The sequence below is a fragment of the Amblyomma americanum genome, chromosome 4 (genome assembly GCF_052857255.1).
Source record: "Amblyomma americanum isolate KBUSLIRL-KWMA chromosome 4, ASM5285725v1, whole genome shotgun sequence".
NCBI lineage: Eukaryota > Metazoa > Arthropoda > Arachnida > Ixodida > Ixodidae > Amblyomma > Amblyomma americanum.
In genome coordinates, this window is record NC_135500.1 from 58,881,582 (window position 1) to 58,909,448 (window position 27,867).

At 47.6% G+C, this 27,867-nt stretch overlaps 1 protein-coding gene across 1 annotated transcript in view; it reads left to right on the forward strand.

Moving 5' to 3' along the window:
* Positions 1-27,867, forward strand: part of LOC144127977 (putative 4-coumarate--CoA ligase 1) — a 76,733-nt gene that overhangs the window by 12,734 nt on the left and 36,132 nt on the right. The window contains exons 2-3 of the mRNA XM_077661006.1: positions 13,441-13,593; positions 19,561-19,762. Coding sequence (XP_077517132.1) covers positions 13,471-13,593; positions 19,561-19,762 — 325 coding nt within the window. The 5' untranslated portion in view covers positions 13,441-13,470. The remainder of the gene's footprint in view (positions 1-13,440; positions 13,594-19,560; positions 19,763-27,867) is intronic.

Sequence of the window (27,867 nt, forward strand, 5' to 3'; positions counted from 1 at the left end):
TAGTGCTTGCGTCCGTGTAGAAGGTGTTATCCTTCCACGCTAGTGTTCTTTCAATGTGTTCTGCCCTGGCCTTCCTTCTGCCTTCGTGGAGCCTGGGGTCCATGTTCTTTGGAATGCGTCTGACATAAAATGTTTTCCTTATTTCGGTAGGCATGTCTTCGTACCGCTTTGTGTCGATGTATTCGCAGCCTATTCTGTCGAGCAGTGCTCTTCCAGTGTAGGTCCCTCCTAGTCTTTTAATTTGCAATTTTCGTTGCGCTTCCACCATTTCTAGGAAGGTGTTGTTGACGCCAAGCTGCATGAGCTTTTCGTTGGGTGTGTTTCTTGACAGGTGTAATGCTGTCTTGTATACTTTCCTTAGAATGGTTTCGATTTCTTCATTAGACGTTTTGGTCCTTACGTGGAAGGGAAGCGAGTACGTAACTCTGCTTACTATGAGGCTGTTGACCAATCTTAGGGTGTCTTCTTCTTTCATCCCATGTCTTCTTTGAGAGACTCTGCTTATCATTCTGCTGACACTTTCTGTTGATTTCTTGAGTAGGGAAATCGTGTGGTCGCATTTCCTACTACCCTGCAGCCACATGCTGAGGATGCGGATCATTTTGCATTCCGGTATGAGTTGTCCTTCGAGAGTGACTTCCAGTTTCGCCTTAGTCTGGTGTCGGCCCACTCTCAGGAGTTCAGACTTTTCGGTAGAACAGTTGAGGCCTCTAGCTGTCAAGTAGTCTTCTACGCATCTCGCCGCTTCTTGCAGTGCGGCTTGCTTTTCTTCTAAGGTCCCTCCGGTAGCCCAGACCGTGATGTCGGCCGCGTACATCGCGTGTCGGACTCCCTGGATTTGCTCGAGTTTTCTTGCTAGGCCAATCATCGCCACGTTGAATAATACGGGCGAGATTATGGAGCCTTGGGGCGTACCTCTGCTAGGCGTTGCAAAGATATCGCTCCTTAGGTCTCCTAGGCCTACTGTTGCCGTTCTGTTTGAAAGGAAGTCCTTCACGTAATCGTGTGTTCTCTTCCCGCAGTTCGCGTTGATGAGACCTTCCATGATGGCCTCGTGGCTTACGTTGTCGAAGGCTCCTTTGACATCGAGCGCCATGACCACGTTTTCGCCCTTTCTTGGCATAGTTTCTCAGACCTCCTTCTCGAGCTGTAGCAGGACATCTTGCGTCGAGAGGTTGGCTCTGAACCCGAACATTGAGTTTGGGTAGTACTTTTCGCTCTCCAGGTGTTGTTGGATGCGTTTGGTGACTATCTTCTCGTAGAGTTTGCCCAGGCACGATGTGAGAGAGATCGGCCTCAGATTATCGATTTGGATTTTCTTGCCGGGTTTGGGGATCATCACTACGACGGCGTGTTTCCATGCCGCCGGGACTCTCCCTTCTTGCCATAATTTGTTTAAGTAGCGGACTAGCTGGTCTATCGCTTCGTCGCTGAGGTTTCTAATGAGGGAGTTCCGTACTCTATCTGCTCCCGCTGCTGTGTTCTTGGTGGCTGATCTAATTGCCTCAATGACCTCTTCCCTAGAGATGGGTCGATCCATGTTCGGGTTTTCTTCGCCTCGGTATTCACCGTGGTATCCCTCCGGTTCTCCCGTTCCGTAGCATTTCTTGCGAACCTCTTCGAGCATCTGCTCGTCCGTTCCTTGATACCGGTGTATTAATCTTTGGATAGAATTGCTGCTGTCCCGTTTGCTCTTGCTGGGATCCATCAGGCTTCTGAGTATTTGCCACGTTCTGGCTGTACTGAGGGTGCTCTTCAGTGAGTCTGTGAACTGTTGCCACCCCTGTCTAGCCAGTTGCGTAGCGTACTCTTCCGCCTTCTTACTGATCTCCGCAATCTTCCTCTTGAGTTTCTTATTTAGTTTCTGTTTTTTCCATCGTTTGGTGAAACCGCGCCTTGCTTCCCATAGCCTAAGCAGCCGCCTATCTACCTCCGGTGCTTCCTCGGTCCTGTCCACTTCTCGGGTGTACATCTCTTGGATCTGTTTTAGCTGGTGGCTCCATTCCTCCGGGGAGGTTATGTCGCCGCTCATCCCTCTGCAGTGTTCTCGAAAAGCGTCCCAGTCCGTTAGCTTGGCTGTGCCGATCTTCCTTTTCGTATGTTCTGCCTCCAGTTGCAGGCGTAGAATGTTGTGATCGCTCCCAAGATTCTCGAGCGTATTTTCCCATTCCACGTTTCTGGCATTCTTTACGAAGGTTAGGTCAGGGCAGGTGTCTACACTGACGCTGTTTCCTATTCTGGTTGGTTGGGCTTCATCGGTTAGGAGCTCGCATCCTACGTTTTCTGCCGCAGTGCTAATCTCTCTACCCTTTTTGTCGTCTTTCGCGTAACCCCACTGTGGACTCTTGGCATTGAAGTCTAACGTGTTTTGTCCCGCTAGTTTTTTAGCCTCGGCGAAGAGCTTTATAAACTCTCCGTTCCTCTGTTTTGGTGAACTATATACGTTAATTACGAAAGTGCTTTTCGCTTTCCTCTTCTTCGGAATTATCTCCGTTATTGTGTGTTCGATGTTTGTGTCCTTAATCTCGTCGTGTGCTATGGTGACTATCTTGTTGCTTATGAGGGTTGCGACCTTGCCTCTCTCCAAACACGTGTAGCCCTTAAGTGTCGGAGTGGTGAAGGTTTCTTATAATAGTATTAGGTCTGGCATCGTACCTTTGTGATTGATGAACTGTTGCAGGAGCCCCTGTTTATGCCTGTAGCCCCTGCAGTTCCATTGCCAAATTTCTAATTGTTGCCTCCGGCCATATTGGGCGTTGGTATTATTGTGAATATTAGCGTTAGCTATTCCTGGGGTTTCTGCGTTCCCGCCGAAGCGGCGCTCGTTGTATAGTCTATCTCTAGAGTCATGGATCTTTTGCACGTTCTGGTTCTTTATGTAATTGCGGAATCCCTATTCTTGTAGGGCTACTTTTTGTTGTGTGGTTTGCATTTCCTTCTGTATGTTCTGAAATTGTGACTGCAGATTTAGTAGCATGTTCTTGATTTCGCTAATCCCTTCCGCTGCCTGTGGCTCGGGGCTAGGGGACTTAGGCGGCGGAGTGGCCACCCTTATGGGTACTGAGTTGGTGTTGCCGGTGTTAGACCCTGTCGCCTGATCTCTTGTAGTTACTTGATTATGTCATTTAGCTGTTTCCTCAGCTGTTGATTTTCCTTTCTTAACTCGTTTATAATTTGTTTATCATTGTTTGTGTGGTCATTTGGGTTTGAGTGCGGAGTATCTGGGTGAATTGTAATAGGAGGGCCGGCTCCCCAGCTCACCTTCGTGCCGCCGCTTTTCTTCTGTTGCTGTTTCTCTGCCTGCTGCTGCTGCCCCTTGGGTGGCGGTGTCCATGATCCGTCCCGGGCTCGGCTGTGGCTGCGGCTACGGCTGCTGCTCCACCCGCTCTGGTCCCCTTCTTCCCTCGAGAACCACCTCTGGCGTCTGGCTCCGCCGCCTCGGCTTTTGCTCCGGCTGCGACTTTGCCTCTGCTGCTGCTGTTGGGGTCTCCCCCATCTTAGCTCGCTCGCTGTCTTCAGTCTTTGCTTGCAGTCCCTGGTTCCTGCCACGTGGCCACCGCCGCACAGCAGACACTTGGGTATGCACTCGTGCTCCTCGATGAGATTCCGTCCTCCGCATTGTCGGCAGGTTCTGGAATCGGGACTTGGGCAGACGTCCGTTCGATGTCCTTGCTGTCCGCAGGTGTAGCAGACTTGCCTAGTGGGTCGGTATGGGTAGCACCACATCTCCCCGCCGTAATAGATGACTTGCTTGGGGAGACGCGGGCCGTCAAAAGTTATGACTGCGGTACTCGAACGCCCGAGCATTCTCGCCGCCAGGATTTTGACTTCCTGGGTGCGTACTCGCAGGTGTGCCTTTAGTTCTTCGGCCGGGGTTCCCGGGTCTACACCGTGGATGACCCCGCGCAGCGTTCTTTCCGGTGCCGCCATATGGCAGTTGACTGCGAAGGCTTTCCCGCCAAAATTCAGCTCGGTGATCCGTCTGATATTTCGGGCAGCCGGAGTTTGCCAATCTACGGACACCTAGGCATATTGCCGGCTGACTGCCGGCCTAGCCATCGAGCTCGACCTAGCTCGTCACCTCTCCGCCGGGAACTGAGCGCCCAGGGACCCGCACAGATGGAGTACGCCGTGGAAGGCGAGAAAATATCACCGTCGGAGCTCGAGGCCGGAAAATGGGAAACCATTCTTCATTACCGCGACCGACAACGAGGCCTGAAGAATAAAGGGCCCGCATCAACCGACGACGAGCCTGCGCAGGGGCACGGCCAAGGCAAGTCTGATTCCAATTTTCCATCGCGAAAGAACGGGAAGAAGCTACTTGCACTCAGCAAGAAAGCCCTTCTCCCGCGCTTACCGACCGACGACTACAAAATCGTCTGCCGACCACAAGGTTGGAATCTGAGGGACTTTGTGCCCGGACTACTACTCTTCTGCGCCTGCGAGGTGGCCAGGCTGCCGTATGATACGGTGAAGAATGAAGACATTATCAGAGTCAATACGGCCAACAACACCTTTACGCTATGCACGCCCGATCGGCAACGGGCGACTGCATACGCCAATATTGACAAACTGAACCTCCAAGATCAAACCTACAACGTAACGTCGTACGTGGCGGCGCCCGAAGACTCGGTAAAAGGGGTCATTTACAACGCCTACGCGGGAGACTCGCCCGAAGCGGTTCGCCAAGGCTTCGGAAACCGAAACGAAGGAATAGACGTTGTGGATGCCCGAAGGATCGGGAAATCCAGAACAATACAAATCACCTTTTTTGGAAAGAAGCTACCCAGCCAAGTAATCTATCAGTGCGGCGTCTTTCGGGTCCACCCCTTCAGGGAGCAACATGAGGTATGCTACAACTGCAGGAGAGTAGGACACCGGGCCAATGTCTGCTACAAACCTACAACGAACCTTTGCCGCCGCTGCGGAGAAAATCACTCGCCTCCACCTGAGGGAGAACAGCCAACCTGCCAACCCGTATGCATCGTCTGCAACGGGGGCCACAACACAGGCAGCCGGAACTGCAAATTCCGGCTGATCAACAAGAACAAACAAGGAACGCCCCATGGCAACCAGACACCCAAGCAAGGGGACAACGACTCATCACTACACGGACACCAGTCTAGGCCCAGGAAGAAGGAACACGGTGCTACCGGAAAAGGAGGAAGCCACAGCCGGAACAACTCCAGCTCCTTCCCGCCCCTGGGGAACCCTGCAGGGAACGACAAGAGAAGCTCAAGCCGCGGACGCAGCGATAGCCGCTCCAATAAAAAGGTGAGCTGGCCAGCAGAGGCCTCCCAATCTATTGACGCTCGAGAGAAGGAGTTTCAGATCCAACTACAATCCCGAGACAGAGAAATTGCCAGCCTTAAAAAAGAGTTGGCTGACATTAAACGCCTGTTACAAGCGCATCAGGTACAGAATGCCACTGCGGCTAGAATGCCACCCACCGCGTCCCAGGATTTGACCAATAATGCGATGGAAACAGACGCTATTTGCCACACTCCCTCCAACGCGTCCCAGTCTTCAGCTCATAACGCGACGGACACAGACGCCAGAATAGCAACTAAAAGACCGCATCCTACAAAAGAAGGCGAGGAATCCAAAAGAAAGGCCGAGGCTTCGGAAGCCGACACCCCGCAGCCGTCGAAAGCGCCTACCAAACTCAGGGCAGACATCAATACTCTGTCAGAGAGAACTAGCGCTATATCAACAGAACAAGCAACCTTCCAAGGCCTCGTTACTACCAAATTTGCAGAGATAGATATTCGCTTTGCAACACTAGAGGGACAGGTATCCCAAATAGCCACCTGCATGCAGCAAATAATGGATAGGCTTACAACTATCGAGGCCCGCCTACCCCCCACCTTGGATCTGTCCACGACGCCACAACCATCTATAACCCAACATGGCACCACGCCAAAAATTTGAAATTTGGCAATGGAACTGCAGAGGCTTCCGCCGCAAGCGGGCCCACTTGCAGCTCCACATCCAACAAGCACCGTCTGTTCCAACCCCAGACGTGATTGCATTGCAAGAAGCTAGCGGCAGGGCTACACTGCCAGGCTATAAAGCATATCTGCCACCTCATTATGATACTAGTAACGCAGCCGGCTCCTTCACAGCCACTCTGGTGCATAGAAATATCACCGCAATTCAACATTTTATAAATGATTCGGAAGAAGATTACACCCTACTTGAAATAGTACCAAGGCAAAAAGGAGGCTCAAATCTCTTCATCCTTAATGTATACAACCCTCCCAGAAACAAAGGCAATGGACTCCCACACTTGTTGATAAACACAGTAAAGCTGGCTGCTAGGGCTCAACTATTAATTGTGGGAGACTTCAACGCTCAACACCCAGCATGGGGATATACCAAAGCAACTCCGAAAGGGAACATGCTCTGGCAAATCATACAGTCACTAGGGCTCACAACGCTAAACAACCTGAGCGACCACACACGCATGGGTAACAGTGTATGTGTAGACACATCTCCAGACTTATCCCTCTCTAAAAACGTCAAGGACGCAAAGTGGGTCAACACCGGCCGGGCAAAACCTTGGTAGTGATCACTTCATCCTTAGCATCACCTTCCCCACGACAAAACTTAAAAACAAAGCAAAAGAAATACGAACCACGGATTGGGACAAGTTCAGGCAACTTCGCGACAAAACAGCTCCAAAGGAGATCTCTAACCTTAGCGACTGGGTTATCTCCCTGAATGAGGATGTCAGCTCCACTAGCGTTGTGGTGCCAGTTGAGAAGGAGGAGCAGATTGCAGACTCAAAACTGTTACACCTGTGGCAGGCACAAAAAGGCCTCCAAAAACGCTGGAAGCAGCAAAAACACAACAAGCGACTACGCAAAAAGATCGCTGAAATCGAGAGGCGAATCGAGGAACATACACTTACTCTCCAAACACAACAATGGAGCCAAATATGTGAAAGCGTCAATAGACAGCTCGGAAATAAGAAGACATGGCATCTTCTACGACACCTGCTCGATCCAGAACGAACACGTCCCGTGCAACAAAGTCAACTGTACAGACTCATACATAAATATGAGAGTACAACTGAAGACCTAATCAAAGAGCTAGCAGAACGTTATCTAAACACGGATGATAGTACCACACAACCAGACTACCGGGGGACTCCTAATCCAAATTTAGACGCAGACATCACAGACGCAGAGGTCTGGTACGCAATTGGAAAACTGCGGACAACATCTGCGGCAGGACCAGACAAAGTAACAAATAAGACTCTCAGGAACTTAGACGCAACGTCGATCGCGGCGGTTACAGACCTTATGAACAAATACTGGCATGCAGGCAACATACCACCAGAGTGGAAACACGCGAAAATCACTTTTATTCCTAAAGCGGGTAAGAAACTCAGCACTGAGAATCTACGCCCAATTTCATTAACATCATGCCTAGGCAAACTCATGGAGCATGTCATCCTCAATAGGCTCCAAAACTATGCGAAGGACATGAACCTCCTACCTGAAACAATGTTAGGATTCAGGGCCCCACTATCTACCCAGGACATTCTCTTGCAGCTTAACAATAGGACATAATTGAAGCTGACGAGGGAACAGGAACGAAAGCAATATTGGGTTTAGACCTTGTTAAAGCTTTCGACAACGTCGCCCACAAAGCCATCTTGACAAACTTGTCAGAAATCAACCCCGGAGAAAGGACGTACAACTACATCCGATCCTCCTTCACTAACAGAACAGCAGTGATAACGGTCGGAACAATAGAGTCTGCCCCAATCACACTAGGAAGTAAAGGAACGCCACAGGGCTCCGTCCTGTCCCCTTTCCTTTTTAACCTCTCCCTCATCAAAATTCCCCCCAAACTGGCACAAATACCAGACCTACATCACACGTTCTATGCAGATGACATCACACTTTGGGTAACCAAAGGATGCGAAGGCTGCATAGAAGACACACTCCAAGCAGCAGTGGACATCATCGAGGCATGCGCATGGGATTCCGGCCTCACTTGTTCTGAGCAAAAATCTGAACTCTTCGTGATCCGTCGTAAACAAAGAGGTAGGCGTACCACGACATCCCCCCCGCAAATAAACGTCTATGTTAATGGACGATCTGTTAAAGAGGTACAGACCATGAGAATACTGGGGTTGTATTTACAAACAAATGGAAAAAATACTGACACACTCACTAAGCTAAAACGCACGGTAGAAGCGACGGCGCGATTACTCCGCCGCATAGCTAACCGCAGACAAGGGGTGAGGGAAAGAGATTTATGCCGCCTAGTGCAGGCCTTTGCGCTGAGCAGGATACTCTATGCCACCCCTTATCTGAAATTTTCGAAAGCAGAAAAGGACAAATTGGATAGCATGATACGGCAGGCCTATGAGGCTGCGTTAGGACTCCCACTAAATGCCTCAACCGAAAGGCTTATGAGGTTAGGAATACATAACACCTACAATGAACTGAAAGAAGCCCATTTAATGGCTCAAACAGCGCGATTAGCCAATTCCAGAACTGGCAGGAGTATTCTTACCAGGCTCGGAATTAACTGTCAACCTACGAATAACGATGCTAAAGTAGACTTACCCCGCGCCTATAGGACGGCCCTACTAATCAAGCCACTCCCCCAAAACATGCACCCCTTGCACCATGAGGGTAGAAGACAAGCACGAGCCAAAGCCTTACATAAGAAATACAGACAGTGCGCTGCAACACTTTATGTAGATGCGGCAGAATACAAAAATACCAATGCCTTTGCAGTTGTGGTTGTGAACGAGAATGGTGACCACATCGTCTCGGCGACAATCAAAACGAAATCCTCTGAAACGGCAGAAGAGGCGGCTATAGCCCTCGCCCTAGCACATACCCAAGGGAGCATCATCCTCAGCGATTTCAAAATGGGTATCAATAATTTCGCTAAAGGGCGAATTACAAACACCTCCCTTAGAATCCTTAACGCAACCAAATTCTCACCAAATTATTCCGAATTGATATGGGTCCCAGCCCATTCGGGGAATCCGGGGAACGAGGCAGCCCACAATAAAGCCCGAGGTTTCGTCGACCGGGCAGTGGATGAGTCTGGCTCCCTGAATTTCACGAAGGACTCAATGATAACATATCATAATCTCACCAATCATTTTAAACTAGAGAGGAGAATTTTCCCCCCTCCAGACAAAAGACTTACTAAAGAACAAGAGGTTACGTGGCGTCGTCTAAACACGAGTTCGATACGCACCCCATCACTCCTCGCGCACATTTATCCAGATCTTTACAATCCAAGCTGCAAACACTGTGGCCAACGTGCTACCTACGATCACATCCTGTGGGACTGCAAAATAGAGCCACCTCCGGCTGATCTAGTTACAGCTCCTTCTCTCGAGCGGTGGGAGACCGTGCTGGCTAGCTCTGACCCCAGAACGCAAGTTTTGGCGGTGGAGTGGGCTGACAAAGTCGTCGAGGGCTATCTACTCTCGACCACTTAACGCGACCTCTTGCCAAGCTCTTCCCGGCGAATAAAATGTTTTACAATCAATCGGGCAACCTCTTCGTTGTTAGTGCTGATTATTATGATGTTCGATCCGTTTCGTAGCCGTACTATAAAGTCTTCGGTCTTGCAAGTCTGGCCGGTGGCAGTGATTACCGCTCGCGCCACTTGGTGCGTGTGCTATTCTTTGACTGGCAGTCCCCGCGGTCTCAGGACGACCTTTAAGTCTTCGCGTGGAAGCGGCGGCAGTCTTCGCATTGGCGGCGTCTGCAGCTGCGCCCCTGTTTTCCTCCTTCCCCGGGTGCGGGTGGCGTGTTGCCTGACGTCACGCTCGAGCTCTGTGGTTGGCTGTTGCCATGCGCCGGTCCCGCCGAGGCCGGCCCGCCGCGCTGGCGTCTCTTTTGTCTCTTCGACATCGCGATTTCCCAGTCTGCGTCCGTGTCTTGAACCGACTGGTGCGCCTGCGTGCTTGGCGCCGGCCCAGAGGCCGGCGCTGAGGCTGGGGTGCCGCTCAATAAAGCCTGGGGTGGTCTATGGCCTAGGCCTAGCGTGGCCGTCGCCGTCGACGTGGCATCGTCGGCGGTCGCTTCTTGCAGGTCTTGATCCATAATATCCTGGGTTTCCATGCCGGAATCCCTTGAACGTGATGGGGGGTGGGGGTCGTAACTCAGGTTGTCGCGTCGGGCCTTCGCTCGGGTCCGCTTCCCCGGCCGACCGTCGCCGGGGGTAGGCCTCCGGGCCCCGTACTCGTGCTAACCCTCGTTAGGCTTAACGCCTGGCCGGCCACGTGGGATATTCAGAGGTCGGTAGATTCCAAAAATCTGGACGTACCGGCTTGAATTTGGTGTCCTCGTGGTCCTCTCCCTCATATGCGTCGGATCCAGCAAGAATTTGGTGGATCCAATAGGGTTGACCGGGTCAAAACACCCGAAAATCGCGGAGAGCATGTAACACGCGTCCGCTCGCCTCGGCTGCTCGCAGCGCCACCCAGGCGGCAGAAGAAAATTGAAACCATATGCGCGAAGGCAATGCCCTGGCTCGCGCTTGCGCGAGAGGGTCGCGCGGCGGCACGAGCAGACGATTTTCACGGCTACCGGAAGTGTGCCCGTGACGTCGTGGCTGCCGTGGCTCCAGCGAATGAGAGCGTGTGGTGGCCTGGTGACGTCATGGTACAGTGACGTCTTTGTTCCACGATTTTAGTTTCAAAATCGGTCACTACGAGTACACCAATCGGCCCGCGAATTTTGAAAAACACGGTTTTTAAAAGTTCATAATAAATTGCTGGCTGAGTTCTGAAGACTCATACTTGGTGTGAATCCTTCTTAGCATCATTTCTAAGCATTGAAAATATTTACAAGTGACCTTTTATTCGTTGTATAGTCACTTTAAGTATTTAAATTTACTGAGAAAATGTTGCATTAGCCCCCTATGCTCCATAGTTTCAGAGCTGTTCAAAAAATATCTAGAAATGGATATTTTTTTGTTAATGACATCAAAGTTTGCTGTGCTATAATCATGGATTATTTTAGTTTTGCCTTTTTGCAGGATTAATAACGGTTCTCACATCGAAGTTTAAATAAAATGTGCTCACTTAAACCAGGCAGGTGTGCCATATCGGAGGACAAGTAAGGCGCATTAGTTCGGTCTAAATCAAAGTGTTTTTGCCTCAGTGAATAATCTTGTATATTTCGTAACAAGCTGGGACAAGTTTAATAGAGTGCACATGTCCTAAACCTCCCTAGCATTGGGACCAGAATTCTGCGTTCCCATCTCAACAGTGGGCCAATCAAATGAGGGGAAGTTAAAATCACCGAAGATAAAAAGCGGGGATGTGGGAAGCCTATTAATTAAAAAATTAATAGAATCGTGCAACTCGTTAACAATGGAAGCTAAGGAATAAGGGGGTCTATAGCAAGCACGAAAATTTGTTTTTAGCCACTGTTTTATTACACGCCCATGTTGATTCAAATGCGCAATTGAAGTGAGTCGATTATGAAGTTGTATTCTTTTTTACAGCGGTAAGTGCTCAGCCACATTCTCTAGAATCGCGGTCGCATCTATAAAGATTAAAATTGCTAGCAGATTCAGAGGCCTCAGCGTCTAGAAGATCGCTATGTAACCACGTTTCTGTGAGAACAAGGAAAGCAGTTTCACAAGTGTCGATAACAGAACGGAAAGTAACACATTTATTTAGTACAATTCTGTTGTTTGTGTTGAGAACAGATAAGTAACACATGGAAAGAACACTGCCCCTTGAGAACCGCTATCTTGGAGATGGTGAATCGGGCGGTAATGATGCAACAACAACAACCGGAATGCGTTGTAAGGCGAGGGATCAGGGCGATTCCTTGTTTCCTTGGTAGTGAAATTCACATCGTAGTAGGCATTGCAGTTTTTTTTTATGAACAACCTGTTATATTTTAGGTTAAATCAGGTTTGGTGTGCCAGTGAATTGGCGTACTGCAACAGCTTTTTGCGCTCGAGCAGAGTTTCAAGGGAAACATCTTCAGGCAGAGTTCAATCATCTTCCTTAAAACTAGATTATGGAGAGAACTTTTCTCTTCATTCATAATTGGTAAGCTTAGCTGTAATTGGGCGGCATCGAAATTCATTATAACGGCCTGAACTGTGAGTACCCTTGATATCAGAAGCCAAGTTGTAATCTGTGCAGCTTGATAACACTGAAAGGAGCTTCACCTCAGTTTCTGCCTATTTTCAGTCGGCGTCAGGAATCCCATGGGGAATTAAGTTGTTCCTCCGAGATCGGTGTTAGAATTCCTTCGTGCGCGTTATCAGCGAATCGTATTGGCTTGTGAAATTTTTTAGACTAGAGGATGCTTGAGCCATTTCTGTCTGAATTGCAACAATTACAACAAACTTTTGTTCTACATATGAAAGCCGTTTGAATATGTCAAAGAATTTTGTGTCAATTCTACTCTGGAATTCTTTGATATCTTCCATACTCTTGGCTAATTCGTTCTGCCTAGTTGCTTGTTGCTCTGAGGCAGCCTTAGGTTCTGTAAGTAGGCTAATTATGTCCCGATGTTCTAAGGAGCTGGTATCTTAGGGTACAGTATTTTCTGATCTGCCATCATTCAGGTTTCACCGTGTTCCAGGACCAGGGTTTTTTTCAACATCCCCATATAAGGTTTCAACATTATTGAGCAACCTACTTGTAACCAGCCATTTTTCCGTGGTTGTTTTCAAGGCCTCCCTCTTCACTGCTCGAGACAATCATGATCTGATTTTTAATAATATATTTTCACTTCTGCGAAAGCTGGCGACTCCTATTTATTCCTTTGCTCCTTGCCTGTACTGCATGCTATTTTATTAAGCTGCCCAGGGTGTGTTCACTGCAAAATTGAATTTTTTTTAGGAAAAAAAATGGCGCACTATCTGTCTCACATCTCGGCGGACACCTGAACCGGGCCATAAGGGAAGGTTGATAAAGGGGGGAGTGAAAGAAGAAAGGAAGAAAGAGGTGCCGTAGTGGAGGTCTGCGGCATAATTTCGTCCTTTTGGGGATCATTAACGTGAACTGACATCGCACAGCACACGGGCGCCTAGATGTGAGACAGTTACTGTGCCATTTTCTGTCCTAATAAACCAATTCTTGTATGAAACTTATGATGCACCTATTCGACGTAGGTGGTGTTTGTTTGCTTGGGTGTAAAAAACCCAGAGACAGTAATTATTTCTCATTCTCACACCTAAGCAACGTTAACGTATCAGTATTTTCACGCCTTTTCCTGAATAGTCACCAGATGATCAAATCAGTTGTGTCTTTGATGCGTTAACGAGGTCCACACCGGAACGGGCTTGCGGACTTGCTCTACATGCGGCGCATCCAGTGACCCTTTATTATGATACAAAAATTAGCAGTGCGCTTAAAGCGACGTGCATTCCTGGTCGCCTGTGTGTGGTGACAAGCTGAAACATGCCACGTCTGCTCTACAGAACTTCGGCGCTGCTCGGAATTCGCAAAAGATGAAGGTCTGCATCGAAGATGGCGTCGTCTACTCCCCGTACCCAAGCATCGAGATCCCCGTGTGCTCCTTCTACCACCTGGCCAGAGAGAAGCTACTCACGAATCCTGACAAGACAGCGCTGGTGAGCACGCTTCTCTCGCTCTATGACGGGTGACGTAGACAAAGTTGAACAGTTGGAGGCAATTTTGGTTGCGCTAAACCCCGATATTGTTTGCATCACGGAAACAACGGCTGCACGCTGACATCAAGAACCATGAAATTGCTCCTTCTGGCTACAACATGGTTGGAAAACATAGAGCAACTAGAGGCGGGGTGTGGCTCTGCTCCTGAGGCAAGGCATATGCCATTCACTAATGCCAGACGTCCCAGGCGTAGAAGCAGACTCGTGTAAGATTCTGCTATATCAGGACTCTGCCTGCATTGACGCTGTATACAGACCCCCAAATCAAGAGGTCTCCTATCATGAGCCGTTTCTTAGTATATGCAGAGATACATTATTTGAAGCACCGTAATAATGGCGGGTGACTTCAACCTTCCAGACGTTATTTGGAACTCATTAAGTCAATCCACGATAACAAACAAAAGTCTTGTAAACTTTACGTTCACTTTTAATCTAACAGAAATTGTTTGTAGGGCTACTGTTCTACAGGATACTTCAAGGTCTGTTTTGGATCTTATTTTTTTAAAGACTCATTTCCTGGAGGAAAAGGTTAGTGTCAATAATCCTGATGGCTTAGCTGACGATGATATGGCTTCATGCACACTGTCCTTCCCAATACGGTTTTGCCAACGTGGTCCTAAAAAGCATGTATATGCCTTTAACAAAGCAGACGATGCCGCTATCATGACTTACCTTGCACATGAGTGCATTGATTTTCACAATCTACGGTTAGAAGGCTGCAGAATTAAAGGGTTGAGAATATTCAACAAATTAAGCCCGATCTCAGACTACTGAACTAAGGTAAATATGCTAAACAAACAACTGAAAGAAAATACAAAAGAAGAAAAGCAGCGTTTCTGCAGAACAAGTCAGCAATTTTATCAAAGAATCGTCCCACAAATTCGGGTGCTATATTAGTGACAAAGAAAACCCTCCATACACTTTGCCTCCTTTTGAAAAGAAAATACAGGCGGAAGCCTTTACCGTATTTTTCTAATCCGTATTTACACCTGACGATGCTATTACGCATTCCTTTAAGCAAAAACACACAGTAATACGGTGCGTTGGGCGCCCCAGTCGTAACCGAAGAAGCAGTACTATCACAGCTGTTAAATCTGGATGATAAAAAAGTGCAGCGGTCCGGACGGAGTACCAGATATTTTCTCGAAACGTTATGCCGAACCTAGTAGTAAATGCCAATGCCTTGTGTTCAATAAGTCTATCGGCGAGCGCCGCCTTCCAGCGGAATGGAAAGTTGCAAAAATAATACCAGTTCATAAATAGGGTGATAAGTGTTGTCAATAAAATTATGGCCCTATTTCTCTCACATGTACTTCTTGTAATGTGTTAGGAAAAATTATCCTAAAATCAAATACCGAGTTCGATCAGTCAAGCAACATTCTTCATCTCCACCAACATGGCTTCAGGTGCGGTCAGTCTACTGTTACGTAACTTGTCGAGACCCTAGATGACCGCGCAAAAGCGATAAATGACCAACCACAAATACATGTAACTTTTCTGGACTTCTCAAACGCCTTTGATCGGGTGTGCCGCGCCAAATTGCTACAGAAACTGAATCCTATATTAGGTGATGTGCCAATAGTTCAGTAGATCGGTAGATGCCAAAATGAGGTTGTTCGCAGATGACTGTGTACAGTACAGAGAAATAAAACGCCGAGATCAAGTAAGCTTAAACAATGATGTTGGAAAGATCGCCGAATGGTGTACAAAGATGCAAAAGGCACTTTGACAAAACAGTTTCAACGACTGTAACCAAAAAGAAATCCATACTTAGCTTCCTAGACGGCTATGGCAGCACTACACTAAAGACTGTCACCGAGCAAGAGTACTTAGACGCCATTGTATCAACCAACATGGACTGGACTGCTCACCTAGAGCGCGTAACAAATAAAGCGGTGCGTAACCTGATGCGTCGGAAACGTGCCCTGCGGCATTCCGCGAAGGAAGCCAAGCTTGGCTTATACAACTATCATCGTCCGATCTTAGAATACGGAAACGTCCCGTGTTTCCCGTTTACGCAAGACCACGTGACTACGCTTGAAGCTGTCCAGAAAAAAAGTGTGCGTTTTATCTATAACAGATATAGGCCCACCGATTCACCGACGACTGTCTGAGATAAGGACAATACACTAGCTAGTCGTGCAACGCTTCACCGGCTGGAGTTTCTGTGCACGCCCTTGCATAACTAGCTTAAAATTGATTCTGCTACATACGTAACCTTCAACACTTACAGAGAAACGCGTCACAAAAATAAACTCGCAGTAGAAGAGTATTTCTGCGCAAATAATACGTTTATATTTTCTTTTCTTTCGGCGACCTATGCAGGAGTGGAATCCTTAGATGATACTTTGATTACACAGCCAGCTGTTGAGAAATTCTTGACAATAGCTGGAAAAGTGTGTTGTCGGGAAAAAAACGTGATGTAGTTTTTATTATTTTTGACATTTTTTGGGGGCTTTCTATGTATTTGTATTCTCGTGGTCATTTAAAATGTGTAAAGTGTGAAAGGGTGATGATGATATATGCGTCTATGACCTTTTTCGAATGCAGTGTCACATTGTCCCAATATTTTCCGGTGTCCTTTTTGTAAACTTGCAATGGTGTTATGCCCTAACTTAAATTTGTGCCGTCTGCGGCGGAGGGATGGTGAAACTTTTTCGATCATCCCAGAAAACACGAGCGCTGAGCGCAGAGGCCCGAAAAAAAAAACCTACTTTTACATTTAAAATGCGTGCGGTAACTTGACATTCAATGTCCATTGGACATTTAAGGCACTTTCCACTACGATCAGTGGCTTCGAACACGTCTTGGTATCGCTCTCTTCTGTAGCTTTGTGTGTACCGGAAACAAACTTGGGGCCCAGCTCTCGGATGTACTCAGGAAATATAGTCTTCCGCTGCAACCGAGAGCACGCAAGCCGTTTCTCGGGTGGCGTTGCCATAATAGTGCAAAGTGTAGTCGCAGCTCGAGAACTGAAACTCAAAGCATGATTGGAAGTTGTTGCATCCACCCTACATGCATATGAAGATAGTGTACCGTGATCTGCATATTTCCAGCCGCACCTCAAAGTAAACCATCATGAGTTAAAAGACGCTTTGGAGCAAATACCGAAGCCGTACATGGCTGTTGAAGTTTTTTGCGTGCACAGTTGTTCCAGGGGAAGTGGAAAATGTGATACAAGACGTCAGGATGAGAGACGATTTTATTCTATGCAACAAAAGCTGCCCGTTGAATTCAACCAAACTTGCGTACAGCTCTCGGGGCTTAGAACGAAGACTTGCGCAGATTTATATTTTAGCTCGCCGCCAGTTATTACCAATTTTAAACGGAACGTTCTAGACGATCCATATGGAAACCACCACCACCTGTGAGTCAGATACAGATTATCCTAACCAGAATTCATGCCCGTCTAACCGCTATGCCAGAAACTTCGTTCAGCTAACCGGGCACTGTTAAGAGCAGAAGCCGGTTTTGGCAAAATATATTCAGAACATATTAGAATATACCAGGTCAATGAAATATTCACGATTTGTCTTCCCTATGCAACTCACCCTGCTATTCTGTGGTGGTCAGCAGTCATGAGATAGAGCCACAAAGTGTGGTTGGCGCCAGATTATATGAAGGCAAAAACCTACAAAATGAAACATGAAGTATTTTTCTTAGATTCTCAGCAAACGAGAACCTTTCAAAGTATTAAGCAATTAGCTGTGATTTAGCTTTGGTTAAACCTGGTGAGAAGCGAAAGAGATCTGCGACTCTGCGTCGCTGGTTAGACATAGCGCCTCACGTACTTTCTGCTGTTTCTTCGCAGTAGCACTCTTCCGTCGTTTCTCGGCGCTTGTCGCACGTCCTTATTCAGTCTCTTCGGCACGGCGTTTCTTCCTATCCTGATTGAAAAGCTGAAGCATCGGTTTCCGGCACACTACCACGGCAGGATGTTCTTCCTCCGCCATCGCAAACCGGTTTCTACCCCTACCGGCTCGCCGTTGGTATATATACACAGCTCTCCATCGACATCACAGACGGTGGCTTCGCCCCCGCTGTCAAGCAGAGTATCTATCTCAATGATTGATGTGCTTTTTTACTCAAATTCTTTTCACATGACGCCACCGTCACAGAGTATCGCAAGTTGTCCCAGCTCTTCAACCCTTGACCTTGAACTTGTCGTTCGAGAGATTTAGGAGTGGCCCACCATCTTGGTTTGGCATATATGCGCCACCATGGCCTACGTGACTCTGCTCCACGGTTTGACCTCTAAATTTTTTCAAGGTCATAAACGGAACTACACTACCCTCTTGAAAACCTGGCGTTCTGAAGCTTTCGCTTCAAAACGCGAGGGCGGAATAGCGCTATAGCCGTCTGAACGCCGAAAAAAATTATGGCAAAGATATATATCAACCACAAACAGCTCAATTAAATCTGAAAAAAGCGTTGGAGGGGATTTGTAAACTTAACGCTAGGTACTGGCCTTTTATAGTTACTGTTCTCCCAAGTTCTGAATGCAAACAAATAGGGATGTGAACATCCTAGTACATGCTAGGGACGTGCCGTTTCCAGTTGTTCAAACAACATAGAATTGTTTTATTGAACACAACCACACTCGTAACACAGGCTTCCGACAAGTCCCACAAATTCGAAGATTGTGTGAAATGCACGGGTTGACTCGGTTCCGGATCCAGACGAAGAAGATACGCGTTTTGTTCTGGTAACCGGTTTCCGGTTAAGGTGCTGTGACCGCATTGTCACCGTTCAGGCCAGCTGTTGCTACTTAGAACTCTGGAGGCTGTGATTTTTTAACACAGTGGTAGTTTTTACAGCATCAAAGTAACGCTTAACTTTACCATTTTGTGAAGGAGGAAAGCAAGCAGTAAATCAGACACTTCAATTTTACTCGCAAAGATGCCTCTTGCTGGCTCCCCCTAGAAAAGACGAAGACTGACATCGCCAATTCGGTTGCGCCAGTATTGCTTGCATTAGTCTTTCTCTTCAAGGGGCCTTTAGAATCGCAGATAACATTTTCCTTTCCATTGCACGATTTATTGTCAGTTTGGTGTCAGATTTTTATTTAGCACTTCATGTTGACCCCATCGCTAAACCAGGGCGCGTAATACTGTATATTTAGTTTTTTCAATGCGAAAGCATTACTAGACCCATTAAGAGAAAATCCGGTGGTGTGTGTGTACTCACCGATGGTACTGAAAATCCCGGCTAATGCAAATTGGGGAACGTCATCAAGCGGCTGTATGACGCACACATTAAGACCAGCATCGCCAGTTCAGACAACCCTATACATATCATTCATATATATGTACTCGCCAATGGCCGATCTCCAAAATGTGGCGCCAGTTTTTCCGACATTAGTTTCAAAATTGTGATGCAACCGTTCAACGTACAGCTTTCTAAGTAATATCATACAAGCGCGCGCGCGGGCGCGCGCACGTGTGTGTGTGTGTTCGTCTTAAGCCTGTAGCAGCCTTAAGAGTCTCTGCCGAATCTTTTTGGTATATGGTTTATGGCGGTTTAACGTCCCAAAACGACTAAGGCTATGAGAGACACGAATCATTTTATTTACTGTAATATTACTGCGCTGCTAATCATCTCTCCGCACTAGCCGTTAATTGGGATCAAGTGCTTCCTGGCTGCCCTGCAATATCTTCATCAAAGTCGAGATCTCCCAATGCGACTTGTGTTGAAGACTATCGCTAGGTGCAATACTTGCTGTGCGTATAAATTCATTTCCCTTTCTATTTTGAGCGCTGGGAAAGAGACGCTCGAACCTGGGTGAACCGTTTTTTGGGCCGATTTAATAATACTTGCGCTATCTCAAAGACACCAGCCGTGACTCTGCTCGGCGGCGAGAACATCGTACCTCGTGCGAATTCAAAGCCCCTCTGTCGCCGTTTGCAGGTAGACGATGTGACCAGCCTCACTCGCTCAGACGTGCTGGCGCGCATGCAGCGGTACGCCGTTGGGTTCCAGCAACATGGCGTGCTTCCGGGCGACCGTGTCTTTGTGCATCTGAAGAATAGCGCTGATAATCTGATCGCCATGTACAGCTGCGTCTTGGCGGGAGCAACAATCGTCCTCGCCAAAACATCACTCACCGAAGGTAAGACGGCGACAGAAAAAATGGGTATTGTTTTTGACCACATGAGTGCCAGGATCAACAACACCTCGTGCCAAGGCAAATACTGGAACAGAAAGGGCTGGAAGACGTCAGTCGAGGCACAACCATGCAAGCTTCCTGCTTCGAGCACTGTTATGGTGGTACGCCTGGTCGCAAAATATGGAACGACTGTAGCCTTGGCGAAGTGAAAAAATATGATGAATGGCAAGCAGTTCCCCGGAGACTTGCAAGCATTTACTTATCCACTGAGAATCTGTTTATGTTCATTAGGATGAGGAGGCTGGGGACATTACTGTGCGTCAGGAAGAAACTTAAGCCTCTGTACCAGCTGCCTTAAGTCACCTGTCATCGGAGGATTGTACTGCTGAAGTGTGCACCGTGATTATGAATATAGCTTCTAAGAAGTGCGCAAGTCGAATAACGTCATCCCTGCATACAATAATAAACGCGTAACATCCATGAAATATTATCTAGTAAGAATAGTAAGTTTTAGATATTTTAATGTATAAGAGTGTGAAGCTTACCAGCAACACAGTAATGGTAATAAGACAGTAAATCTACTTCACCTTGCATATTCCCCTAATCATTTGACCGACACTGTTCCCCTTTCGAGTTATTGATCAATCCGCTCTCGCCCTACCATAACCTTGCCGCCTCGGTTAGCTCAGTTCGCAGAGCGACTGCTATGATGCAGCGGTAGTCCCGGGTTCGATCCCGAGACCCGGACAAATTTTTCTTTAACTACGGAGTTTCTGAGAAAGCTGTATAGCTTTCCTTTGCAGCCGTATGGCTGCGCTTAGGTGGATTCCAATGAGTAATTATTCCTTTAATACAAATCTACGCCACCTTGAGGGATTCCCATAAGCATTTGACCAACACAGTAGTAGTCCACCCGTCACAGTGGCCTAGTGATATTGCGTATGTATGCTACGTTCGGTTCATTGGGCTCGATGCTACTCGTGGATGCCGGAGATTTAGTGAGCCAGTGTTACAAAACGTCCTTGCGCTCATATTTATGAGCCCAATGAAGGGTCACGCACGACCGCAAACATTTCAGAGTTCTGCAGAAAAGCATGCCGAACGGCTCCCGGCATTGCATTAGCAAGTAAAAAATGAAAATAAAATCCCCGCTAGCTATATGAAGCGCGTCAGCGCATGAAGTTTGATTAGCTGGTTTGTGATTTCTAGAGAATCAGCATAAACATTTGGTTGGTTTCAGCGTAGCTTGAACCTAGTTATACGAGCGAAAGCCCTGTTATGCATGGTTAGCCTGGTGACTGAGCGACCAGCGCTGGCGAAGTAGCTCTTACGCCCCAGCTATAGTGAAGTGGTACAGCGGCGGCGAGGCTGCGAGCGAGCGCAGCAGCGACTCCGCTCCGTAGCGGGTCACGTACTGTGACGTCACAGGACGCACCGTCGGCTGCAGGTGAAACGCCAGCGAAGTTCGACTTTGCTATTTGTATCTTTAGGAGTGGAGCCGTCGCAATAAAAAACGAGACGTAGATAAGGGGCGAGACAATTGTACACGAGCTCTACTAATCAATCCTGAGCACAATTATTCCCCTCGCTGTTGAGAATCGAGTGGATGTAAGGTATAATGATCGGCCATCAGCAAAACGGCAATGCTGATACCGTACAAGGGCCGTTCATACCGTACAAGGGCGACAGTGCGATTACCAATCGAATAAGAAATGAAGACCCGCCGCGGTCGCTCAGTGGTAAGGGCGCTCGACTACTGATCCGGAGTTCCCGGGTTCGAACCCGACCGCGGCGGCTGCGTTTTTATGGAGGCAAAACGCTAAGGCGCCCGTGTGCTGTGCGATGTAAGTGCACGTTAAAGATCCCCAGGTGGTCGAAATTATTCCGGAGTCCTCCACTACGGCACCTCTTCTTCTTTTCTTCTTCCACTCCCTCCTTCATCCCTTCCCTTACGACGCGTTTCAGGTGTCCAACGATATGAGACAGATACTGCGCCATTTCCTTTCCTCCCAAAAACCAACCAATAATAAATGAAATCTGATAATCTCAGTAATGCTGTTACATCACTAAATCACCGCAGCGGTGTCCTAATGGTTTGAACATTTGCCTCGCATCCGGTAGGTGCGGTGTTCGATCCCCAGTGCCGCCGGTTATCCACCAGTGATACAATGGGTATAGGCTTTCCCCTGCCCGGTGCTCGGCTTCTTTAGAGTGAAATGCCTGGGAAATGGGTCTCTGACCCCACTTTGTGTAGTCGAAGATGCCTTGTGCCATGGCGCTCTTTGGCCACAGTTGCCCTTGCGCCATAAAAGCTCATCATCATCATCAGGTCAGAAATTGCTTGAAGAAAAAACAACACCGGCTTAATTTTTCCTTTGATGCGCCATTGCCAGCATTTGCGCACAGATTCCTGCGTCTAGAATTTACCAGTCTCAAACCCTGTGTTCCCACAGCTTCAGAGGTAGGCGCTGCCTGTTTCCAGCAGGCTAGGGTACATTTCGGGTTGATGAAGTTTTCTTCGCTATGAGACTGACTGGGGGTAGCAAAGCAGAGATTTTAAGGAAGCGAGCATGTCTTTCGACGCTTGATTCTTGTGAAAGTACGAAACATTGATATATGAGTGAAATGGGGACGCACATAGCTTTTAAATGCCGAAGTGAATTATGTGGGTAAATGGATAATACTTAGATACGCATGCCCGCCTTGTGTGCAGTCAATATGAGGATTTTGTCTATACCACGAAAATTAGAAAAAAGCATGGTTCCGGTTGAAGAAATCGAAATATGACGGTCCATTCAATGTCACGCAGCATAGGCAGATTCCGTTCTTGTTATTTTATGATTCAATATAGTCAAGGTCCAATAAGTGTCCGCTATATTATGCTTTCCTTGCATGACGTTAAGCAGGTATTATAGATCATTCCACAAGCAACTAGAAGTTCCAACTTCAAATGCATGCGCTTCGAAGGAAATATTAAAGTTCAGTAAAACAGCTTTAACTGTGGCTGCAAAATACATAATGTAAATACTTGTCAGAGCCCTCTTCCTCTATGACACGTCTCTAAACCCTCCTGCCCACAGGCAGCTGCATCTGCACGACTTTCTGCCGCCACTTCTGCTATTTGAAGATAAGGAGCTTGGTTTTGAAAGCTCTCAGTTCGAACAAGTTCATCTTGCTATCCTTTCTCTCCAGGACGCTTAGGCTCAGCTTAATAAGTGTTTCGTCCAACGCTTGGGACCTTCTTTGGGCTATCGAGATCCTATTTTGTCTTTTTTTCTGCCTTTCCTCTTTTGCCGTAAAATATCCAAGCGGAACAAGCTGCCATGATCCCTAATAGTACTGATGCTTTGGAGCATTTTTATCCGTTTACTGACTTGCCCTTCCTGTTTACATTCTGGTTCACACGTTTTGTTCTGCAATATGCCCCTGCTAGCTAATATGGTATGTATCCAGAAGAAAGGGTGCGTAAATGAAACTAATTACAAACTGATTAGCTTGATATCAGTGGTTTGCAAGACATTTACTAAGGTACCGACTAATCGGTACTAATAGAGTTGAGGCAACCAACGGAACACGCAGACTTTCAGAGGGGTTCTCTCTAATAGACGGTAATCACACCAAAAGTCAGATGATGAAAAATGAACACGATATAGCCAAACACTACATATAGCCTGCGCAGATAACGAGGAGACATTTGACCCAGACATATCCTGAACCGTCAGGCAGTAATTGCGGAACCAGTGCGTGGAAGAAGCCTATGAAGGTTGTTTTTTCCAAATGAGCCCAATGCACATGAACAGGTGTATATTTAACAGGTGCTATCTAAGGTGTTGTATAATGTGGTATAGGTGTAAATGATAGCAACAACACACCAACATATATTGAATAAGCATGTGAATAATTTGGTCCATTTGAGCCTGCAAACACTGAACTTGACACCTAACATTGTGAAACTCTACGTTTGGCCCAGTTATTTTTTGCAAGGACGTTGTTTGTACAGGTCTAAAGTGTTTCATTCAATGAAAAGAATGCTTGAATGTGATTACGGTGTGAACTGAGCCGAAAAACAATTAGGACGTTCACTACACGCATTAAGGGCCATGGAATACGGCGCTTCACCAACACAATTAAGCAGGAAAATGTTAACAGCAGGCTTCTGTCACATGCGAAGAAGCCACGGCATTGTTCTCGCGTCACAGTGTGATAAAGCCTCGAGTCACACTGTGACAAATCCATGTGTCGGCGGCTTTGAGCCTAAAAGAACAAACATAAACCGCCGCGACTTTAACCCCCTCATAATGAAGTATCGGTCTGATGCTTTAGAGCCAAATGAAAGCCAGGCAAAAATTATAACTAAAATTGCGAGGAAAGCCTCAGTTAGGTCGTATAATAGGGCTTTAGATAAGGATGTGCGAATATTCTGAAATTTCGAATACTGAATCAAATACCCTACCATTCGATCGTTCAAACCAATCAAATAGAGTATGTTGAAAATTATTCGAAAAGGATCAAATATGTTTTTAACTTTTCGAATAATTGGCGCGAAGTTCGAATAAAGCCAGCCGTATTTTTCTTCCGTGACTATTCGAAAAACAGGGACCATTCAGGATGCCGCCGCCGTGGTGGCTTAGTGGTTACGGCGCTCAACTGCTGCCCCGAAAGACTCGGGCTCGACCCCGGCCGCGGTGGTCGTATTTCGATGAAGGTGAAATTCTAGAGGCCCGTCTACTGTGCGATGTCAGTGCACGTGAAAAAACCTGAGGCGGTCGAAATTTCCAGAGCCCTTCACTACGCCTTCCCTCATAGCCGGAGTCGCTTTAGGGCGTTAAACCCCCATAAACCATGAACCAAGCCATTCACGACGCTTATCATGCTACCGCGATCGGTAGGCCTGGGATGGAGGGATCAGAGCGGCGGTGTGGCCCATTCTAGTGGCGGTGTTCATAATCATCATATATTTCCTGAGATATTGTACGACGCGGAAGGGCCCAAGAAGGTTCAGCACGCCCGGCCTTTAGGTCTCACCTCGGAGGCCATGCCTCATACGTAACTAACGCCCGTGTCGTGCACTGATATGTGTTGCCAGCTTCTTATCGTTTGTTATCAGCAGCAAAATGTACATTTCCTGAAGCGCATAACATGGCAATGATAAAGTTAATGCACTGACTTCGTGTGGCAGCTGCTCAAGTGGAGATCAGTGTAGCGTCTTTTAACATGTACAGTTGTACCTGCGAAAGCAGCGCTGAGCGGCTTCTCACAATCGCTCTGCGAATATTCGGACAAGTAGCGAATATTCGCAAACATTTTCGAGTTCGTACTCGATTCTGTTCTCTAACTATTCAATTCGTATTCGATCCGCTTTTAGAAAATCTGCTCGTATTGGATTCGGCACCAAAGCTAGAATATTCATTTTCGATTCGGTTTGGAAAAAGTACTATCAGCGCACCTCCTGGGCGTGTGCAGCCGCTTTGAGGGGCTGTAGCGCCGACAGCTTCCGCTAAATTTTCCAAGTCGGCGAGTGATCTTATACGGGCCTAAGTAGTGGCGCAAAATTTTGCACTGAATTCGCGGCTACTAATGGGCGCCCAAACCTGAGCTCCGTCACTCGGACTGTATTCTGCGCCCAGTATTGATTGGTTGTAACGTCTGGCGTCTGCGAGCTGCTGGTCTTTGATGCGTACCCGAAACAGCCGTCGCAGTTTTGCATGCTGAAGGTAGGCAGTGACGTTCAGGTCTACTTCACTGGTGACATTTGGCATGATGGCCGCAAGCGTGGCAGCGGCCTCCATCCGGTGGATGAGAACAAATGTTGTCCTCTGAGCGGTCTCGTGCACTTCGTTTTTGTAGGCGAAAACGACCAAGGGGAGGATCACATCAGAGGTCTTGTGTTCCGTGTCAACGTACGTAGAAACTATGCACGCGATTGTTTTGTTTAAGTGCTCCGCAAGGCCACTGGTCTGCTATTCGTACTGAGTGGTACTTCGGTGGCATGTGTGGCTTGTGTGGCAGTAGCGCAGAATGGCTTCGGTAAGCCCGGGCGTAAATGGTGTGTCCTTCTCCGTGATTAGACCTTCGAGTGTGCCTTGGCGAAGAACTATCTGCTTGACGAAAAGTTCCGCGGCTTCAGCTCCATTACCGACTGGCAGAGATTTTGCCTCGGCATAGCAATCAGGTATCTGGTGACCACGATGATAAGTGTGTTGCCAGATATTGGCGTTGGAGTAGGGGACAGAAGATTGAACCCAATCTGTTAGATCTTTGTCGATGGATATACAGGGCTCAATAGTCCAGCTGGCCTGGTTAGTGGCGTCTATCGTCGTTGACAGTGGCGGCACGCTTTCATATAACACGCAATATCAGCGGATAACCGCAGCCAGTGATAACTCTCTTGATTTTGAAGCAGCGTCCATCAGGACTCAAGGTGCCAGGCCATCAGCTCGTTGTGTCAAGGCTGAAGAATTTTTTCTCGAGGACTTGTAGAAACAAAAATACAAGGCAGTCTTCTTAGATGCGGTGTTTTTCACAAAGACATCGTTCTGAGAGACAAGACGACAGTTGTCGCTTGACAACTTTCAGGGGTGGGGGGGGGGGGGGCAATTTATTTTGCCTTTCTTGTATCCGATGAAAATTAGCGGAGGTAGGAAGATATCGTCATCGCCTTCTGTCGACAGCATGCAAAGAGGTCATAACAGGTGGGCTGCGTCAGAATGCCTGTGGCCATACTTGTAGACATCGAGGTTGCCGCACTCATGTACTCGAAAACGCCATGGAGAGAGGCGCCCACACAGCACTTTCAAGCTGCCAAGCCAGCACGACACTTGCTGCCTGGTCAAAACTTTGAGAGGCTGACCGTAGCAACACAGACACAATCTCGACGTGGCACAGACTATTCACGCACTCTTTCATCATCCCTGGATAGTTAGCATCTGCCTTTCACTACCAGCAGCCGGCCTACGCCGACTCTTGCGGCGTTGCTTCTTCGGCATGAGAATGGCGCGTTACCCCACGCTTTTTGCGTCTCTGTAAATCTCGTTTTCCGCCTACCCTTCAAAGGGGCCAAAGTTAAGGAACACTTGAGATCCTGGAATGATACACATTGCGGACCTCCCCATTTAGCCCATTTGAATGGCAAGGCCTGACATCGTTAGCTGCGTTAAGGGTTCGGCGCTGTGCAAAAAGTGCTTTATAAACCGTCGGTAATATGAGTAAAGCTCCAGAAATTCTGCGCATGTTTTATTTATTCCCGGCAGTGGAAATTGTGCTCTAGCAGTAGCTTCCCGCTGGTGCAGGCGTACTTAATTGTTGCTTACTATGTTTTCATGAAACAGCAGCTGCTCGTAAGTGAAGTGGAGCTTCTGTGGTTTTAGGGTTAGTCCTGACGACCTGATTATATTTAGCACTGTTCGAAGCCTTTTTCGGCACATAAAAAATTTACGTCATCAAAGTGGGGAAGACAAATTTGCTACTTCAGTCCTGCCAGTACTGTGTCCACTACTTGCTGGAACGTGTCTGGAACACAGCAATGTCCGAATGGTTTTCCCTTAAACACGCGCACATGATACGGTGTGAAGGCCGCCTTTTCTAATTCTCTCTCATCGGCATCGATTTGCCAATACGTGCTCTTTAATTCGCTAGGATGGCTGTCGGGGCAAGTTGGTAGGCATTCATTTTAATGGAGCAGCATGCGACGACGACACACGAAGAGAGGAGGAGGACGATAACAATGCCAATCGAAGAGAAATATCACGCATTGCAGGGGCAGTCAACGGTATCGTCTATCCAGGGTAAAGGACAGACATCGTTCTTGGTTTCTCTGTTCAGTCGGTGGTAATCGACTCAGAACCGGGGACTACCTTCTTTTTCACGAATGTGACAGGTGCTACTCAGGGACTCAGTGCACGCTACTCAGTGCATGTGGCGTGGCCTTTCGTCGTCAGCGCTGGGGGATATTTTCATTTAACCGTGAGGCAGCTTCACCTCCAAAGTTTGCTTCCTTATTTCAGTTTCCCCAACAGTGGCTCAGAGGCTTCCTGCAGACGGATGCTCTGTACCAGCGTCCTGGCGAAGCGAAGCTTTCGGTTCATGGCGACAGCGACCGTGATTGATCA